General features: G+C 47.7%; 1 protein-coding gene across 2 annotated transcripts in view; it reads right to left on the minus strand.

Moving 5' to 3' along the window:
- The window catches only part of RCHY1 (ring finger and CHY zinc finger domain containing 1), a 269,821-nt gene that overhangs the window by 37,340 nt on the left and 216,152 nt on the right, over positions 1–16,329 (minus strand). Inside the window, exons 8-9 of one of the 2 annotated variants that reach the window (XR_011282170.1) lie at positions 9,347–9,562; positions 8,838–8,958 (exon numbers count right to left, since the gene is read on the minus strand). Coding sequence is in view for 1 of the 2 variants with exons in the window: in XM_069630570.1 (XP_069486671.1) it covers positions 8,838–8,958 (121 nt within the window). In the remaining variant the exon portion in view is untranslated. Of the gene's footprint in view, positions 1–8,837; positions 8,959–9,346; positions 9,563–16,329 lie in introns of those variants that run through there. The other variant, XM_069630570.1, reaches the window with a different exon arrangement.

Consider the following 16,329-nt stretch of genomic DNA (forward strand, 5'->3'; position numbering starts at 1 on the left):
TCACTGATGCAGTCTTTCGGGAAGACATAGCCACAGCGATAGACGCCTTCTTCGAGGAGAATGTGGGGTTAGTGCAGTCGGCAGGCACTCTGTGGGAAAGTTTTAAGTGCCTGCTAAGGTGGGAATGTATCTCCAAGGAGATAGGAATTCTCAGGCAGATTAGACGGGAACTAGAACACACCGAAAACAGCATACGTAGGCTGCAGACAGTGTCCCCGAGCCCTAAGGATCGGGAGCAGGCCGCGATCCGAATTCAACTACAAAACTGTCAAGATCTAGCACTAAGGGAGGTGAAACATATCGCTAATCAGACTAACGTATGCCAATATGGGGAGGGGCATAAACCCGGGAGAACCTTGGCCAGGGCGACAAGAATGGAAGGGGAGGGTGGGAGAGTCCAGGCCATTAGGGATGATCAGGGGAATGACTGCTTCAAAGAGTGCGGTAGTTCTTTAACTTTTATAATCATCTATACTCCTCTCAGATACATGCCTCACAGTCAGACATGGAGCAATACCTAGAGCAGGTGGCCTTACACTGGTGTTCTGAGGACCAGAGGGAATTGTTGAACCGCCCGCTGGGGTTTTCCGAAGTACTAGCCTCAATTAAGTCTCTGCTGAATGGGAAGTCGCCAGGACCTGTTTGGCAGAATTTTATGAACAATATGCGGGAAAGCTAGGCCCTCATCTGTTGGGAATGTACCATCAAAGCCTGGAGAGTGGGTACCTGCCGAACACACTGAGGGAAGGGATGGTTGTGGTACTGTTAAAGCCGGATAAACCCGGCAATGATTGCTCGTCCTATCGACTGATCTCGTTAATTAACTTGAATAACAAAATTTTGGCCAAAATACTGGTATCAAGGTTATCACCACTGATGGCGTTGATGGTCCGAGAGGATCAAGCAGGCTTTATTCCAGGACGTTCCACCTCTGACGGGCATCAGAGCATGTTTGGAATGATGGCGGCATTACCACCCGGAGACCCAGTGGTGGCGGGCCTACTAAATGCCATCAAAGCGTTAGATTCGGTCGAGTGGCCATTCTTGTTTACTGTACTGCGTCGTATGGGGCTGGGATTTGTGATTCTATTGTATACACGCCCGTTAGCTAGAGTGAGAGGAAATGGCCAGATGACACCACATATATCCTTGGAAAGGGGAATCCAACAAGGTTGGCTGCTATCGCTGCTGCTTTTTGCTCTGGGGATTGAACCATTTGCCGAGTGAATATGAGAGGCACACATACACCCTGTGGTGCAGCTACACACACACACACACAATAGTGATTTCACTCTACACGGACGACATGGTGCTGTTCGTCAGGGACCCTAAAACCAATTTAACTCCAATATTGGAAGATGTCCGAAACTTTGGGGAAATTTCAGGTCCAAAGGTAAACGCTTCCAAGTCGGTACTCTTCCCACTGACGGATGCGACCGAACAATATCAGGATGGGTGGGGTTTCCAGTGGCACACGACTCAAACCCGCTATCTGGGTATTATTGTGGCCTGGGACGAGACGGTAGTGTACCATAGTAACTATCTGAGAGTGCTTAACCAAGCCCAAGCCGCAGTCACATTGCTCCCCAGATTTCTTTATGTGTTCCTGAACGCACTGATTGCGGTGGCTGGGGCATACTTCCGAGAGGCAAAATCGATCATCTCACAGTTCTTGTGGGCGGGGAAACCCCCAGGGTATCCTGGGATATGTTGACAGCGCCAATATATGCCGGGGGGCTGGCACTACCAGACCTTGAGGCATATTACTATGCGGCACAGGCGGGATATCTAAAAAACTGGTACAAAATACAGGGGGACAGGAGACATGTGGAGGTGGAAAGGGCCCTTCTCAGGTCAGTCATACTCACGGCACCGTACAGAACTCACTCATCACGGAATCCAGTCGAAGTGACCTGCAAAGCATGGGCACACTTTGAACGTAAAAAGAAGGGAGAGGTTCTCTATTCCCCCAGTCGCCCCGTGATACACGTGACTGGGATTCCGATCACGGCAGAACCAGGCTTTGTGGCTTTGATGAAAAGGTTGGGTACGGTGAGCTTTGGGGACCTCTTCCCAGGCGGGCAGTTTATTACTTTGGAAGGGCTTAAAGTGAAGGTGGTGATGTTGTCAGGATTCCATGGCACATTTCCATATTATCAAAGAAACATTACACTAGAAGACTTTCATTTAGAAGATTTTATCATCACATATATAATGTTAAGTGATGTTTGAGTGATGTTTAGGTGTTGGTTCTGAATTTAATATCTTATTATTTACATAAGTTTCCTTAATGCTAAACTATTCAGGAAGTAACTAATTTCCCAAGCAAAGATGGAGGGTCCAATTCACAACAGTGATTGGAGGAAAAGTGCTGTGAGGTAGTTTGGAACTTTCACCAAGATTCTAAACTGCCTTTCATTCCAGTTACTTAAGAGGAAGGTTGTTGTCTCTTATGGCTCTGATAAAATTCAATATTCATATTTCAGTAGTCTTTTAAAAAGAGAATCTTGAGTGAAGATATTACAGAAAAGAACTCAAAAAAGAAGTAACCAATTTACAAGAACAATTACAGATGAAGCAAGCTAAGTGTTTGAAGTGAAAAGTTCTTAATCTTTGAATATTTCAAGAAGTTATTTCTTTAAGAACTATTTAAGAAAACTGTTTATCCGCATTTGATGGAACGTTATTTTTGATTCCACTGTCCACGACAATTTTTTAGAATCTGTATGAACGTAACGTTTCATTTTTTCTTCGTGGTTGCATGTATATGCGCAATTGAAAAAAGTTTGTTTTGTTTCAGTTGCTATTTATAATATTGTGAGCGAGTTTTAATATTTACCCAGTTTATTTGTGTATGAAATACGTGTTATGTAACTCGTTGTGAAGTAATTGTTTTAATTTTGCTTGCGCTTTCATTCAGTTGAACGTTAGTTAAAGAAAAGAACCCATTAGCATGAGTTGCGTGCGTGCATTCATTTTTGGAATCCTTTGTTTCCGGGTTGCGTAGTGCGTTGTTTCATTGAGCTGCGGTCCTTAGTAACTCATAGTTTGTTTACATTACATATTGCGACGGCTTCTTGGGCTTCAGACTCCTTCGTCCTATATGCACGTAGCATCGCATACATTTGATTTGCAGCAACAAAGTTTCCAGTGCGCCGAGTCCGCGGAATACCTCAATTCTTCTCGGTCCTGAATGCGCGTAGCGTCGCGTACTTCAGTTTTACAGTAAGGCATTTTCCAGTTTGCAGAGTCAGTCATTTATCTGCTGAGCATCGATAAACTCAAGTAAAGAACTTAATACTTTTAGTTAATTTTTGTTCTTTTATTAATGCACTTACGGAAGCAAACATTTATGTGACATTTACTAAAACTTAAATTTTGCTACAAGGAACAAGAAAGTAAAAGAATATTCGAGACTTGAATATCCTTGATTACAGTTCTTATTCAACAAAGTATAAAGACAAGAAAATACTCAAGTATTTAATACTGAAAGAATAATACTGAATACTACATTTAAAAAAATACAAGAAGAAAATAAGAAGAGTATGTTGAAGCTTATCATGCCTATCAGCAATCTAGCATAGGCAGCAGGTATTTGTGTATAAGTTAAAATTATATCATTAGTTAGAGAAGTTAATACAAATGGAATAGAGTAATTTTAATCTGTGTATTCTTATGTTTAGATTTTCACAGACACCATATCACACTGATGAATCATCAATCTATCAAGCTCCAGTGAAGTAATCATCTTGCAGTGTCTATTTATCTGGGAGCCAGTGTCTGAAGCCAGTGAAGATCTGCCTTTGTTTTGTTCTCCATTCCCCTTCCCCCTTGGGTTTGCCAGTTTGGTAGTTTTATATTTTATGAACTATTGATCAGGCATATCAAGGGGGTCTGGTGGGCCAGCATCACTCCTGCAAGAAGACCCAAGATATGGACCTGACAGATGTCAGCTCTGGACATATTCACATACTTTCGATTGCGGGTGAGCCCGACTCGGGTGTTTGGCACACTTCCGGAACAACCTCAGACTTCCCCCATGTTGGATAAGCTGCTACAGGCCGTGGTTGGGAGAAGGGTAACGTCTGGCCTCTAAACCATGTATATGAACACTAGGAGTGGTGCCCGGACTCTGCCGAGGGCGAAATGGGAAATATCCCTGGCGGGGGAAATGTCAGATGAGCTATGGTCATTTTGCAGTATGAGGATTAAAAAGGGTGCCATTAACGCATGATTTAAACTTAGTCACTTTAAATACATCCACCAATTCTACCACACACCGGTTAAAATGAAGGAATACTATCCAGATACCACAGGGAGATGTAAACGATGCAACACTGAACAGGCCGACTTCCTCATATGTCCTGGAGTTGCCCGGGTGTACAGCAGTACTGGGAGGTGGTATTTGGCATTATTAGTGGTGTGACGGGTCAAACCATACACCCAGACCCACTGTTAGCATTACTGGGTTACACCGAAGAAATCCCAAAACACACCAGGAAATTGACAAGTCTGCTTCTGATCTTGGCCAAATGGCGGGTGGCAATGCACAGGGGGGGAGAAGCCCTAAACACTCACAAAGAAAACTAGATATAACATATTATTCTAATATGGAAAATGGCTGGGGGTCGTCTCGAGGTCAAAGTACTAATGGTGTTATCTGGGATGCATACACGCACGATTTGATCCAACAATCTGAGGACATAGAAGGAGACTCGCCCACGAACAATGCTGTCTGAATCTGTGCAAGCAAAGACTGCTAAGATGTCATAGCGAAATTAGTGGAATGACCACGGAATGGTGCAGACGCTAATGCTTAGATGAGTGATGTCCATGATTACATGGCTGCTGTTCTAAAACATTGGGACTCATGAACAATCCTGACTATCTAAAGTGTTGGGGGTGTACCAAGGTTTGGGGGGTGGGGGGATTGCAAGGAAGAGTGGCCGCAGGATATCCCAGCATGGGGTGCTGGCTGTTTGTTTTTTGTATTTCTAAATGCCAATAAACAGAGTTTTTAAAAAAAGAACAAAATGATGAGGACAAAGGGGGTATTAGAATCGAGATAGATTGGAGAGCAGGTCTTCACTGATGTTCAGGAGATCAGTTTCCATGCTTCTGGCTGCTCAGAAGCCAGACTGATGGTCATGGAGACAACCAACAGATTCAGTATGAAGATTAAGCTGGGAGTTAGCCAGCTTTTCCAGGAGTTTGCCCAGGAAAGAGTGATGGAGTTTGGGTGATAGTTAGCCAGGCAGGAGGGGTCGGCTAAGGGTTTCTTGAGAAGAGGTTGCACAAGAGAGTGCTTCTGGGGGAAGGGAAGGCTCCAGTGGCGAAGGAGTGGTTCCAGAAGTTATCCAGGGCAGGAGCAAGGGTGTCAATGTGGTCCTTGATGGTTTTTGAAGAACAGAGGAGAACCTGTTTTGACAAGACTTTCATAGATCGCACTTATCTAGAAACTTTGTTGGGGGAGAAGAGAGGACAGGCAGAGTAGGAGGGAGGAGAGGTGGCCACAGGGGGATCAGAGGTAGAGCAGAAAGTAGAGGGAGGAAGGGGAGAGGACGAGAGAGAGGACAGGATGTCCTGAGTTTTAGAGATGAAATGAGAATCCAGGGCTGTGCAGAGGGCCTGGGACGGGACAGTAGAGGTAGAGACTGCAGCAGGATTGGCCAGCTCCTTGCAGATTTTAAAGAGTTTGGCCGAGTCGTTGGATGCTGCAGAGATGCGGGCGTGGATGTGGGCTCTCTTCTTGGTGTGGACAGAGAGCTGGTATTGCGCAGGATGCACAGGAAGCAAGCCATTTCCTCTCAGCCAACCTGCACTTGCCTTGAACGGTGACTAGGTCTGAGCCACACCAAGAGTTGCACTTGGCTTTGGGCATCAAGCGACTAATCATGACAGGGGCAAGAACATCAAGAGTATCAGAGATAGAGTGGAGCACAGAAAGGGGCGTGTCAGGATGTAAGTCAGCCAGAGGAGGAGGGGTGAGAAAGTGGTGGCGAAAGCCTCAACTGACAGGCTTCATAGGTCGGATAACCGAGAAGGTAGGTGGCAGTGCTGGAGTTGGCTTGGAGTGAGGTGTAGAGAGTGTGAGATGGGAGGAAAGAAGAAAATGATCACTCCAGGAGAGAGGAGTGGTGAGAGGGATAGGGAGGGGACGGTCTGAAGAGATCAGAACATCCAGAGTGTGCCCTGCAGAGTGAGTCGGGCCAGAGGGGAGAATAGAGAGAGAGAGAGAGTCGCAGAGGTCGCGAAAGATTCCAGAGGAGGACAGGAAGCATCCAGGTAGTAGGTGCAAAGTTGCAGACCCCGATTCCTGCTCCTTGGCTGTGGTGATGAGGGGGGGGGGGGAGGACCTTCGGCAAGCTTTGCAGCAGCACTCGGGAGTAGGGGTTGGCAGCAATGGATTCAGCTCACTTCAGTGGCTCTTTGTGGTTTTAGCGCCTTTTTCTCAAGACGAAATGTGTATCGCTGGTTGGATTCTCTTTGATTACTCGGTCCTAGTGAGGGGACATTTGGTGTAGAATTCCTGCCTCTCTATGTCCACGCGAATGCCTGCAAACTTTCAGCCAGATTTGATCTTCGGAAGACGCTGCACTCGTTAATGGTCCAGGTACCCCAGGTATTGGTATTCTGCGACCCGAGAAAGTCGCAGGATGTCGGGGGATGGCCCAAAACGAAGAAGGTCTGGTGGCTAGTAGGTCCCACCAGCCTACGTGAGGAAGTTGTCCTTGGCGGGTCTTACCTGTGGATTTGAAAATGGGGCCAGCACAGCTGCAGGGCTTCACAGGTGCTTCTGCGGTCCTGGAAGGTGCTGCTGGTGTCTCTGCTCGTCTTCTGCTTCGGATTCCTTGTTCTAGTGGTCGACTGCCTGCAGTCCAAAAATCCTTGCCTTGTATCCTGGAACCCATCCATTCACTCCCACGGATCCGTCACTCACCTGAGGTAGGCTGTCCTTCAGGACAGCCAGCCACTCAGTTAGAACTGCTTTCAGTCAGGGACACCTACAGACAAAGGACAGTGAGTATCAGACTCCTCCCTCACTTCCTGCCTTCCCAGACACACTGTAGGAGCCTGGGCGGGCTTCAGGGCTGAAGCCCGCCAAAGACAAAACTCACAAAGGACTTGAATCTACTCTAAAGGATAGAAGAAAAGCCCAGAAGGAACTGACAAACATAAAATGGCGAAAGGAAGAAGACAGGGGCCATTTTCGGAAAATGGTCACCCATGGGTGCTGTACTGCAGCTGAAAAATCCACCTCCTAGTAACCTGCACAAAAGGTAGTAAAAAGAAATCACTGCCACCAGCTATTCAAGTTAGTCAGTGTAACAAAAAGTTACATGAGGAGTTGGAGAAGGAGTTGCAATGTAACCCCCCCCCCCCGCCCCAGCACGGCACATAAGGTGGTGTGTGCTGGACCCACAAAGAGAAGGGTAAGTAAGATACAAATGATCTTACTACTCTTTTGGGAACTGTAGTTCTTAAGAGAATGTTTTTAAACATTAAAGAGAAGTCCAAGGGACTCCTCAGTGACACTGCACAGAGGTTGCTGTGTGTTACTAAGTAAAAAGCAGATGCCTGCATTCACTTATGGAGGTTATCAAACTCCATGAAAGAGTAAGAAATACAAAATCCCAGTCAGGGAAAAAGAATGAGTGAGTGGCAAAACGTTCCTCTCGCTCAGGAGTTTAAAAGGAAATTAATAGAGAAACTGATAATTCTCCCTAACAACGCTTTATCAATACCCAATAAGTATAAAACAGGGAGGGAAAGGACATGCACCCTCACCCAATACAAGCTACTTTATTGGCATGACTAGTTAAAACACATATTGCCAGAGTAAATACATGTCAATCCCATGGCCATGCTAATAACCGATCACAGGTGTTACGCCCAACGACTGGCAGGTCAGAGATATAAAGGGGGCCGGGAGCGAAGCAAGGCTGTGGAGTTTGGAGACAACAAGACAACGTGGAGTGGTGTGGGGAGAGCAAAGTTAAGAGTAGAGGAAGCACAAAAGAAGGGAACAGAATGTGTGGAGGAGGGACAGAGGAGCCAGAGGTGATGGGTAGTGGACATCAAGAGAAGGTGAAAGGCAGAATTCATAGGAGGGTTGGAGAAGGAAGGAGATGGGCGATAGGGGGGTTAATTTAAAGTTAACAACCCGACCTGAAGTAGAGGGTCACCAAATGAGAAATTATCAGAGAGTTGAGAGCCTTGTGGATCTGGGCACAAAAGGATCATGGCTCAAGACACAATACAATTTCAGAAGTGTGAAAGAGCATAGACTAGCCACAAGTCCTACTTTGGAAACTGATGGACCTAGCCAAATAACAAGGAAAACTCAAGAGTGTCATTAGGAGATTAACAAGACTAGCAAAAGACCCAGAAACAGATCACTATAGAGAAACTGCTAGGCTTGCAGAGAGCAATAATGGATGCTGGTGAGCTAAACTCACCACCTAACCAAGACAATAATAGTGTGTTACATTATTTTCAGCCAAACTTGCAAATGGCAGCGGTGCGCAGTACAAATTCCAAGAACATACCATCCATTGAAACCCATAAAAAAATGCCTGCAAGCAGGGAAACCTGCAGAGAGCTTTTCACTGCATGAAAATGAGGGCCTCAATACTAATATTAAATATCTGGCTTAGCTACAGGGGGCGACCAAAATGATCACTTTAGGAATAAATCAAATTGACTGACACAATCAGAAAGAGGAGAACTGATCTTGCATCATCCACATGAGGTGGAAATCTGTTCAACAACAGGTAAAAGCCCATCTCTTTTACAACCAGAAGCAGCAATTCTAGATGAACAAAGATCATACTTGCCTCAACAGTCATGTTTTGATATTCGGGCGGCATGGGGGTTTGTGCCACTTCTTCATCTAGCTCTCTCCAGTAACTAGTCATATCTAGAGCAGAGTGCATACACAGTGGACACCTGTATCCTCTAAAATAAAAGTGGGGGGCAAAACGTATAGTGAATCACACAATCGGGCAATACCAGAAGAAATGCATTAACATTTGGTTGACTAATTACAGTTTTATTTGAACAAACATTTCCCAGGTTTAGTGCACTTTCCTTTACAGTGTGTAGTGTGCAAATCAAAACATACCATACTAATTATTTCTGCCAACTTGTCTTACATGGGCATAAAACTGAATAGCTAATAAAAAACAGCAGTAAAGGCAAAAGCCAAACGCACATCTTTGAAAGATGTATTTAAAAGCATGTTTCTTAGAAACAGTAACATTTCAATGTTCACCATTATGTCACTGTCTGCAAACATTAAAGTTGTGCTTTTTGGTTGTATTCTAGGATGACATACATTACTCACCGTAATCGTATTTCTGGTGCTTGTATCTGTTCAGATTCACATGGTGTGCATATAGTCTGACATCTAATGCAATCGCGTAGCATCTAGGACAATATTGCCCGGGTCAGGTTCGTGGGCAAGGGTCAAGTTATCTGGATCTTGAGAAATTGGGTCCTGTGATACTCAATCCGTATCCGTGACATAATTGATGTAATCATCTGGGTTATCTTGGTCGTCCTGGAAGATGTTCAAAAGAGTCTCAGGTAGATGTTGTCTAGGCGGAGAGAAAAATTGAGCACCAGGAGAGTGGTGCCTTAGGTACTTGGAATGTCTAGGGAAGTCATCCATAGGCTGAAGCCTTTTCAGAATGTAATCAAATTTGTCAGAAAAATTGATAAATTCAGACATTTTCTCCATACAGGCTTCACATGTCTCCATAGTACACATAGAGGAAGAGGATCCATCAGTGGAGGGAAAGATGGAGCAGCTGGAGCAGAATCGTGCTGCTGGGCCTGGGACAGAGGGGGAGAGGCTTGTGAATACCCTTCAGGCAAAGGGGAGGCCGTCTCAAGGCCAGAGCCATGAGAATAGGCCTTGGAAAGCTTCTTGTGAAGCTTTAGAGGCGTTTTGGAAAGAGATGGCCATTTCAGCGCGTCTTGCAACGCTACTTTACTTGCACGTTATTAATTTCTAGCACGCAACGGAGGACCCGGAGGCTTAAGGACGCAAGACAAACAAACAAAACTAAGGTGCAGTCGCTAAAGAGTACACTCTTCAATTTCTTCCTAAACAATTCCGGGACCTTCTCTCCTCTCTAAGGTCTGGAGGAATAGCATTCCATGCTTTGGTGGCAGCAGCAAAAAAGGCACATTTCGTGACCTGTGAGAGCGCACATCTCGGCTCCTTCAACTGATGTGTTGCTAGATCTTAAAGTTCTAACATTCACATTATTAGCCAGGGCCTCATCCAAGTAAACCGGTCTTGTGCCTATTAAACATTTATGAGTGATTGTCAAAAGGCAAAACTCAATCCTAGCCTCAATTGGCAGCCAATGAAGTTTACGTCTTGCGTCCATAACATATTCTCTCTGACCCAGACCAGCAATTGCCCTAACGGCACTATTTTGAATCACCTGTAGTGTGGCACATTCCACTTTGTTAATGCCAAATAAGAGGCTACCACAATAGTCAACTTTTGACCCAATGATGGCTCTCGCTATTGTCTCACAATTGGCTTCGGCAATATAAGGGCACATTTGTGCTAACAATTTGATGTAATAGGCCGATGTGGAAACTAAACTATTCACCTGAGCATTCATATTAACCTGGGCATTCATATTAAGATTTTGATCTAAGTGAATGCCCAAGGTTTTTACTTTCTTTTTTGTTTCTATATCACAACCAGCCACCTCAGAAATTCTGTAATATATTCCTAACTTTGACATTTTTTGTGCAGTTCCTACAACCATCAATTCTGTCTTTTCTTTATTCAAGACAAAAACATTCTCAATCATCCACACATGAATTCTCTCATACACTTCCTTCACCCTTCTCAGCTAGCAGGAGGACACTGTGTGTCATCAGCATAATTTGTGAATCTGATACCATTTTCATCCAATAGAGTGAAGAGTGGGACAGTAAAGATATTATAAAGGGAGGGCGATAGTCAAGCTCCTTGCAGTATTCCAAACTGCAACAATATTGGGGCTGCTTCTGCTACATCGCTGCACACTCCAACAAAGTCTACTCCTAAGAAATGACCCTGTCCAGGCCGCCAATTTATCCAAAAAAGCAGCCACTTCCTTAACCTGGTGATTTACAAGAAATGTTCCACCGGGTTGAAGGTCGCAGATAGGTCCAAAAGCATATGAAGAGCTGTTTGTCCCTCATCTATAACATGTAAAAGGCCAGACTTCAAGTCCAACAGAGCAGTTTCTGTGCCAAATCCCTTTCTAAAACCAGACAGCCTTTTGTGTAAAATATTATAATTATTAAAATACTCTAAAATCTTTAAATATTCCACACAATCTAAAATGGTCCATAAAAAAACAACAGGGTATTAGCAATGAGCCTATAGTTAGTCAGCTCCAGAGGACATAAGCCAGACTTTTTCAACAATGGGGTAAGCCAAGCACTTTAAATTACATCAAGAACATGACTTTCTGCAAAGGAGGCATTAACAAACTTAGACAATGTCCCAATCAAAATCGGATAACAGGCTTCGATAGTCATAGCTGGGCACACGTCCCCTTTACACGTTGTTAGTTTCAACTTCTTAATAATATCCAACAATTCAACCTCATGAAAATTAAATTGACATTCTAATTGACTGTGTAATATTTTTCACCTCCGACTTAGATTAACACAACATTTTCCTCTTTACCTCAATGTTTTGCTTGATCCTGTATACAGAACAAGTTACTTACCTGTAACTGTTGTTCTCTAGCATGGGTCTGGCATGGATTCACATGCTCATGAATATTCCCCATTGACAGGCTGGGAATCCTTGGTAAAGAACTGTCTTTCTCCTAACAACCAATCACTGGTCTCTGGGTCATACTGCCCCCAGCAAATGAATGCCCTCTACCCAATCCCCTCCTCTGGCAGCCATCTTCAGATTTGGTAGCACGTAAAGTGACAGTAGGTCCAAGAGAAGAGCCGCAGAGGGGTAGGCGGGAGGGTTCGCATGTGAATCCATGCCAGACCCATGCTGGAGAACAACAGTTCCAGGTAAGTAACTTGTTCCTTCACTAGCATGGGGTCTGGCATGGATTCACATGCTCATGAATAAAGAATACATAGTAGTACACACATGCACAACCACGGGAGGTGGTAAGGCTCAACACTAAGCATCTCAACATTAAGCATCTCTTACCTCCTCACTAGGCTCACCTTCAATTGAACAGGTTGCGCAGCATTGGCTGGCCTACTCTGGACTCCTCCCTGGAATCTGTCGATGCAGTAGAACTTTGTGAAGGTGTGCGTCGACCTCCACGCAGCAGCCCTGCAGATGTCCAGCAGGGGCACACAGACAGGAACGCCGTAGTTGCAGCGATCGCTCTTGTCGAGTGGGCTCTCGGACGGCCAGGCAACAGTCGGTTTGCCAACCGGTGACAATGGGTGATGCAGCCGGAGAGCCACCTGGAAATGGAAGCCTTGGAGAGGGCCTTCCCATGGTTCACAGGGCCAAAGTTCACAAAAAGTTGCGACATCTTCCGGAAACTCTTTGTGCAGTTCACATAGAACTTCTGCGCTGTAGCCACAACCAGCGAGTGCAAAGTCCTTTCAGCCGGCGACAAAGGCGTCGGAAAAAACACTGGTAACACCAAGGGCTCGTTTAGATGAAAGTCTGACGGCCACCTTGGGCATGAAGAGGGGTGCGTCCACAGCACCACCCTCATCTCTTGGAATGTCAAATAAGGTGGTTTTCAAGAGAGGGCCTGGATCTCTCCCACTCTCCGTGCGGAGGTGATGGCCACAAGAAAAGCTGTTTTCCACAACAACAACTTCAATGGCACCGAATGCATAGGCTCGAAGAGGGACCCATGAGCCTAGTAAGCACCACATTAAGCTCCCACGCCGGGCCCTGAGCCTTCACCGGTGGGAATGAACAAAGTAGTCCTTTCACAAACTCCTTGACCAAACGAGGCAACCATAAGGATGATCATCCAGGAGATCTGGTGTAGCGGGAAATAGCCGCCAGATGAACCTTGATGGAAGCATGGGCCAGTCCTGCCTTGGCCAACGACAACAAATACGGAAGTACCTGCGGAGAAGTGACTCTTACTGGGTACGGCACCAAACGGCGAACCTCTTCCACTTGTGCCGATAATATTTGAGAGTAGATGAAGCTCTGGCCTTGGCGAGCACCTCCTTACAATCCGCCGGGAGATCGTAGCCCCCAAACTTTAGTGCTGCAGGAGCCAGGCCTTCAGGTTCAGAGATCCTGGGTGGTGGTGCAAATTCACGCCTCCTTCCATGACGAGAAGATCTGCAACCGCCGGAAGCTTGAGTGGAGGGGACGCTGAAAAGTCCAGAATGTCCGGGGACCAGATCTGTCTCGGCCACGCTGGTGTGACGAGGATCATCTAGCACCGGCACCGTCTGAGTTGATAGACTATCGAAGAAGCAATGGCAAAGGAGGGAACGCATACAGAAACGGGCCGTCCCAGGGGAAAGAGAATGCGTCCCCCATTCTACCTGGCTGGGGAAACCTGCTGGTGAACCTCGGCACTTGATGATCATCGCCGTCGCAAACAAATCGATCTGGGGATTGCCCCATCTGCGGAACAGGTGATCCACTTGGTCTTGCCAAAGTTCCCACTCGTGGCAAGAGCGCAGCTCCCTGCTGATGAAACGGGACAAGGAATATTCTCAGGACTACGGCCCAGTGCCAAACGTCCTGCGGCTCTTTGGAGAGCGCCGGGAATCTGGTTCGCCTCTGCTTCCGGATGTAGAACATCGTGGTGGTGTTATCCGTGAAGACCCGTACCACTTTTCCCTGGAGGGACAGAAGGAAGGACTTGAGGGCCCAAAACACTGCCTCCAGCTCAAACACGTTGATGCGTAACAACTTCTCCTGCGGTAGCCACAGGCCTCTTGCATGAAGAGTTCCAGAATCCACTCCCCATCCCTCCAGGGAGGCGTCCATCATGACCGTCTCCTGATTAGGTGGGATCTGGAAATCTGTACCTGCGGACAGATGTGCGCGCACTCCCTACCACTTTATCGCTCGACGGAAACTCTCGTTGAGCGTGATCTTGTCCTCGAAGCTCCCGGCCACTTGTATCCAGCGGGCATTGAGGAACTCCTGCAGCGGACGCATCCGCAGCCTGCACAGCCGAATGAGGTAAATGCATGACAACATCATGCCGAGTAGGGACTTGATGGATCTTACCCTTGCGACCTTCAGGGCCAACAGCTGTTGTACCTTGCCCAAGATGGCCGCGATCCTTCCCTTCGACAGAGACGCCAGGCACGACACTGTGTTGAGTCGGGCTCCCAGAAACAGTGCGTCCTGCGATGGAGCCAAGCAAGACTTCACAAAGTTTATCGAGAACCCCAGTTCCGACAGGAGTTGGACTGTCTTCGTCGCGTGATCGACGGCGATGTCCCTTGAGTTCGCCCGGATGAGCCTGTCGTCCAGGTACGGGTACACATGGATCCCTCGTAGAAGTAGCTGCGCCACCACCGGGGCCAGGCCCTTGGTGAACACTTGTGGCACAGACTTCAACCCAAAGGGAAGGACCTTGAACTGGTAATGTTGTCCTTGAACCATGAAGCGTAGGTACTTGCGGTGTCCCTTGTGTATAGGGATTTGAAAATAGGCATCTTCCAAGTCCAGCGACGATAGAAAATCCACCCCCCTTTCAGCTGTCCTAGCACGTGCTGAAGGGTCAACATCCGAATCTTTTGGGACTTGATGCATCTATTCAGATGGCGGAGGTCCAAATGGGCCTCCAACCGCCGGTCTGCTTTCTGACGAGGAAGTAACGAGAGTACACTCCGGAGCCCCGGAGCTTCTTAGGGACAAGCTTGATCGCCCCCTTTCTGAACATGGCATGTACCTCCAGCAGCAGCTGAGGGACGTGGTTTTCCAGACGGGCCACTGGTGGTATCCTTGGACACTTTGTTGGAAATCTAGGCTGTGTCCGTGGGCGAGAGCGTCCAGCACCCAACGGTCGGTGGAGATGGTCCTCCACACGCTGACTAAGTTCGCCACCCGGCCTCCCACCGGGGTGCATGGATGGGGGCCCCCGACTCCACAACCGGTTCAATCCTGTTTCGACATCAAAGTGTCGCCTTGGGGGCCTTGGCTATGACGACGTCCGCCTCCAGACTTGGCGCGGCCCCTGTAAGTCTTCTAGGCCGATGAGCAGGGGGGGGCGGCTGATGGTAGGACGAGACAGCCTCGCTGACGAAGGAAAAAGCTGTTGCCCATCTGGCAGAATCCTGTGTCAGCAATGTCCATTGCCACTGTAATGGCGTGGTCCAAAGCCACCTCGTCTTCCTGTAGGATTTCCAATGCCTCAGCCTGCTTGTCGTCGGGAAGGAAGTCCAGGAGGGGGGCCATCTTGAACCAAAGTTCCCTGTCGTAACGCGCCACAGTAGCGAGGGCGTTAGCGGCCTTGATGGTCGCCGCTGACAAGATCACTCTTCGCCCCATGGCATCCAACTTCTTCCCCTCACCGTCCTGGGGGGAGGAGGCCACCGACGAGGATGAGCCCGAAGACGACTTCTTGGCCGCCGCCAAATCCACAGAGTCTGGAGACGGCTGGGTCTCATAGCGATCCCTCTTCGCAGGAGCTGAAGAAGGGTTCTTCATGAGGGACAAACCCTCGTCCCAAATGTCATCCAATAAAGTACTGTCTTCCTCTTCGCCTCCCGGCGCAGGTAAAGAAAACACTCTTTCTTCTTCTTCTCCAGGACAAGCTGAGGTCCTGGCGATCATGGCGTGGAACGAGCCAATATCGTCGGGCGGTGAAGATCTGGCCGGCGGACACAGGCGATCATCCAGGCCACCGCCGTCGTCGTTGTACGTGCCTGTCCGGTTCTGTGTCATCCCTCGGTGGGGGAGAGGGAGGCAAAGGGTGACAGGACAGAGGGGGTGAACTCTCTGCCTCTTGGGTGGTGGTTCCTCTGATGGCATCAGCGCCGCGGGCGGGACCGCCGGCGCAAGAGACGTTCTCGTTCGGATTTCCGAGCACATGGTATGCAGGGTCGCCATAATGTCCACTGAGATATCCCCAGGTGGCTGCTGGGGTGGGGGTGACGGAGGCCGGGGTGTTTGCAGCTTAGACTGATCCGCTCCATCGTCACCGACCTGTTGCTCCTCGTCGGTCTCGTCGTCGTCACCTTCGTAGTTGCCTTTCTCGGGATCTCCCCTGTAGGGCCCGCTCTCGACGCATCTGCCCTCCTGGAGGACCGGGAGGCTGGAGAGCTCTTCCTCTGAGGAAATGTCCGTGCCCTGGAGGACTACCGTCTTCCCCCCCCCCTTCTATGCGA

The sequence above is a fragment of the Ambystoma mexicanum genome, chromosome 6q (genome assembly GCF_040938575.1).
Source record: "Ambystoma mexicanum isolate Mex_15411 chromosome 6q, UKY_AmexF1_1, whole genome shotgun sequence".
Taxonomy (NCBI): domain Eukaryota; kingdom Metazoa; phylum Chordata; class Amphibia; order Caudata; family Ambystomatidae; genus Ambystoma; species Ambystoma mexicanum.